This window comes from Amphimedon queenslandica, unplaced genomic scaffold (genome assembly GCF_000090795.2).
Source record: "Amphimedon queenslandica unplaced genomic scaffold, v1.1 AMPQUscaffold_13484, whole genome shotgun sequence".
In the NCBI taxonomy this organism is placed as follows: Eukaryota; Metazoa; Porifera; class Demospongiae; order Haplosclerida; family Niphatidae; genus Amphimedon; species Amphimedon queenslandica.
In genome coordinates this window covers 448,144-452,841 of record NW_003546280.1, presented here as the reverse complement: position 1 = coordinate 452,841, position 4,698 = coordinate 448,144, and the positions used below count along the sequence as shown (strand labels likewise).

General features: G+C 35.2%; 2 protein-coding genes across 2 annotated transcripts in view; one reads left to right on the top strand and one right to left on the bottom strand.

The window, feature by feature from the left end:
- Positions 1-49: 49 nt before the first annotated feature.
- On the bottom strand, positions 50-4,420 carry LOC105311966 (RCC1-like G exchanging factor-like protein; the record flags this gene model as incomplete). Its single annotated transcript, XM_019993979.1, has 9 exons — positions 4,347-4,420; positions 4,128-4,263; positions 3,856-4,066; positions 3,625-3,746; positions 2,800-2,884; positions 1,899-2,009; positions 827-897; positions 684-774; positions 50-199 (listed from the first exon to the last, which is right to left on the bottom strand). Coding segments are annotated over exons 1-9 (1,003 nt in total), but the record flags the coding sequence as incomplete, so codon positions are not given.
- A 45-nt stretch (positions 4,421-4,465) lies between these two features.
- The window catches only part of LOC105311965 (chondroitin sulfate proteoglycan 4-like), a 10,603-nt gene continuing 10,370 nt past the window's right edge, over positions 4,466-4,698 (top strand). The window contains exon 1 of the mRNA XM_019994026.1: positions 4,466-4,674. Within this exon, the coding sequence (XP_019849585.1) occupies positions 4,581-4,674 (94 nt within the window). The 5' untranslated portion in view covers positions 4,466-4,580. The remainder of the gene's footprint in view (positions 4,675-4,698) is intronic.

Below are 4,698 nucleotides of genomic sequence, written 5' to 3'. Positions count from 1 at the left end.
CAATTGGATTTAGTAGAAATTTGGAGCTAAATTATAAATTATTTTGTACCTTCTTCACTTCTAGCACTGGCCATCTTTTTAATGCAGTAATGAAGACCTGTTTTCACATCAGTGTAACACTCATTATTGTATTGTCTCAGTTTTGGTGATGGGTCTGTATGCCCTGGGTCATATCCACATGTGAACAATTGACCAGATTCTAAAAATAAAATAAGAATTATGAACACTTTCAAACAAACTGTTGAACTCCTGCATGAACTATACTATTAGTACACTAGTAGTAAGAATAATCAATTAAGTGTGTTTACTCAGTTAAGAACTGTTCTGACAGTGTAGCTTATAAGGAGTGTTACTCATGTCTCTCTCTTGCTCTTTCATATTGTAATTCTTATTAATATTTTCTCATTTTTGGCATAATTTGTCTTAATTCACTTTGTCATGTTTACCACTAATCAATTATAACTGATATCATATTAGACATGTCTGTGCTTTTGAATGTGATTCATTGTTCCCATCCAGTAACTTATGGACCACGTTTACGCCATGCATGACTTGCGGTTTTCCTCTTTTTATATGTTTTTCATTAACTTTGACTAATCTGCCCTTTGATTAGTCTATACCCATGCATGCTTTTAGAACTACATAAAGTATATTCTTCCTTTCTTCTCTCTCTCTCTCCCTACCAGTCATAAAAGTGGTAAAAGTATCTGCAGCTGCAATGTGTCTTACTCCTCCGTTAAGAGAACAGTCATCCACCACTCGAGGCTCAACAACCTATGAAATAATATTCAAAATGTACATCAAAACTCGAGCCCTCGATCCTCACCTGTGGCTTGTCGCTTTCTATTGCCAGCTGACCGTATTCATTATTACCCCAAGCATAAAGGAGACCACTCTCTGAAGTATAACCATAACAACAAGATGAAACCAAATAGTGTCTGCAGCTGTGTGATTGGCATTAGTATGTCTGCATACTTCTCTCTCTTTCTTCTCCTTTTAATGGGCCCTTTACACATTTAGTTTATTTTAGTAATTTTAATTGCGGCTGCTATTTTGATGTGCATTAATTTCTCGAGTCTCTCTGTCTCCGGCTCTGTGTATGTGTGTGTCTTTATACAGATAATAGCCTAATCAGTTGGAATTTTAAACAAACCCATTAGCTACGCAAATTCTTCCACTCTACGAATATCAATACACGTTGCATCACTTATTGACGGGCCATACACGTATATATTATACACGTGTATAGAGTCACTGTTTACATTAAATACCGTAATTAGCGTCTTACTCTCTCTCTCTCACTCTCCAATTTGAGTGATATAAACAATCTTGAGTTACTATTTTAAACAGACCACCCATATCTCAATCCAATTAAAGTTAAAGATATGTCAATGTCTCACATACTGTAGATTCCTTTCTTACATACTACAAGAGGAAAAGCGATCATCTGTTCCAGATGGCTCGCCGCCCTTAATGCCGCTATAAGGCTCGACGCCTCTTTTGGTGGTAAGGGAGGGACATTTTAGAGGATTTACACATGAATAGTATCAGTTACACAAAGAGGTGTTTTAAAGTGAAAGTTAGTGGAATGTACCATGCGAAATATAGAAATGCATGCATCATTGCATGAGTACATGCAGAAATATTATGCTTTCATGTATTATGTGCTATCATTAGTATTATGTACTTTTCAAAAGTGTATATTATTATTATTATTATTATTATTATTATTATTATTATCATTATAAGAAAGACACAAAACAGACAAAAGGGGGACAAAAAGGGAGGACCCTGTACATAGAAAGAAAAAAGAAACAAAAAACAGAAAGAGAAACTACATGTATTATTATTATTATTATTATTATTATTATTACTATCATCATCATTATTGGTATTACCTGTAATAGCAAAGCTTGTATTAGCTCCAGTATAGATCCTAGTAACAACGTGTTCATTAATATCGCCAACCACTGGAGTGGGGACTGCATTGAATGATGTTGCACCAGTACCTAGCATACACACACAGTACCATAATATATTATGAATACCATATAGCTTTGAGGATCCAGTGTATGTACATGTACATGCAGTATATATATATTGTATGCTTACACTTTCAGTAACCATGGCATATGAATGGTAAAAATGTGATAATTTGTACTATCACTACAAGCCAATTAAAGGCAATAATAAAAGCATCACTTCTTCTAATACGCCTCCGGCCTCCAATTTCGAAAATGATTTCACATGACAGGACCATTTTCAAGGGGCTATTTGAGGCAATAGCAACAACAACAACAACATGAGGTTCTTTTGTCTAATCAGCTAATCTCATTATCACCAGGTTCATTTGTAGGCCCATTAAAAGATACCCTCTCCATCAAAGGCTGCTTTGGGGTGGGCTTATGAAAACAATGCTAACAGGATTGAGATAATAGCTTCACAGTCCTTCCCTTATGCAATAGCATATAATAAATGTACTGATCAGGCTCTCCAAAAGTCAATATTTTGACGACAATGGTGCAACTAGGGCCTGCCACACATCAATGAAATTGTATTTTTAAGGAAAGAGCTGACCGATGATGCTGTGTAACATTGTGGACAGCAGTTAGATGGTTTAAAATCTGTTTACTGGGCACCCACAGATGAATGTTTTGGGTCATGTAGTATTGCAATGTTTGGATAGAAGACATGTACATGTATATGTACGTGTAGAGCATATGTTGGTTTTATGAGAATTATGCTTTTAATTTCAATAATGACTGAATTTTAATTGATTGATTGTGTGTATGTGTGTACCTGTCTGTCCATCTGCTGCCCACCCACAAGCAAAAACCTTTCCATTTCGACCAAGGAACAAAGTGTGATCGAGGCCACAAGAAACCTAGATTTAAAAAAATAATTCACCGATAGCCGTCATTGTTGCAATTCTGCTATCATTAGACAGTGTAATGAAATTAGTATAGGATTACCAGAATGAGACACACCGCTTCTCATCATTCATAATATTGCACAATTTATTATAAGGCACTATCATATATGTAACAGGCACACGTACAACAATGTAACCACATGTAATCAATGGGCGCTAAATGTACACATAATCTATTGCAAGCATGCAAGCAGGTGTGTTGTGTATTCCTGTGTACACAGGACTCTAATACACATTATTATATTGGGACTATCATAGTACCTTATTTAGGCATATCATGAAGGCATCAAAGCACGTGCACATAGGCATAAACAAATACGTGCATAACAAATGAGCATCAAATCTGACATCTCACTACTACATTTGCTAACTTTAAAAAATTCGTAAAAAAATCCAATTCTGATCGGAATCAGCTCAAACTTGCTACACAACATTAGAACATGTATATGTTTCAGAAAAAAATATTAAAAGAGAGAATTCTCTCCTAGTCATTTGGTGAAATTTGACCAAAGTCCCTGTACACCCAAAGTATACAAAAAATTTGCATTGTAGTACATGTATATTTACCTCCGATAAAGCATCTATTCAAACTGTGTGTGGTAGAATAAAAATGAACACACTACATCACGTATGACGTGAATGGACAATTAAATTAAGCAGTACAATATTATGCATATTGCGATGTTATGTACCTGGAATACTTTAAATTTGTCTCCAATTATTTCCATGACAGCATCTCCTACGATGTAAAGGATGCGAGAACGAGGAGGCACCACGCCACATTGTCCAAGGGATGTCAGCCCGTAAGCGAATGCTATAGAAAATTTAAAATATTTGTATCATAATATTTTGTTGACATGATAATTGGCGTAAACCATTCTCACGGACTAAAAGAGCAGGTGGCATTAGTTGGTTATATGTACCTGTGTTGTCATTTGTTAAAGCAATTATGTGACTACGTCCACAAGAAACAGTTTTTAAACCTTTTCCAGGCGGTAGAGAAAGCTCTTTTGTTTTAATCTTGTCTTTCTCTATTTCACGATTAAGAACACTATCAAAGGAATTTAGGGTGAGAAAATTTCCGTTTTTTCTGTATGTCACGAAAAACCCACAACCAGACACTATATGTGAATCCTAAAATAAAATCAAAAATAAATACTAGAATTTAATATTATTTAAGAAAATTTTTATCTACATTTGTCGGACATAATAGCTGCATTTTTAACGACTGATTGTTCAAGTCATTGGTACTGTTGTTAATATTTCCGTCGAGCTTCCAAACACTGTTGTGTCTTTGTCTGACTGCATGTTTTGAAATAAATGAATAAATTCTAAACAATAAGTAAGAGATAGAAATAGATGTAATTATCAAACCAATTAACCAAGCCATAATTTTGTGTATGTATGTACACACCTGCATGTCCGTGTTATTCCGTACATGATTGCACACGAACATAAACCGCTTTTCCGTAAAACTCAGTATACTCAAAAACTACTCCAATAAAAAGGTAGAAAATTTTCAAGTTTCTTGTACCAAATCTTTCTCCCCTCTCTCTTGTCCATTGAAGGATCCAAAGAGAAGAAAGGAAAAGAGATAACCAGAAGGCCGTTTATTTTACCCAATGAGTCGCCAGATGGGAGAAGAAAGATGAAAAGAGAGAGACGAACCGTTTCTGTATTTTATTGTATTAGAACTTACTCCCTTCTTCTACTCTTACTAGCTCTGACTGTAAGAGGAGACGGTAAGTGCATATAATCAATGAGAG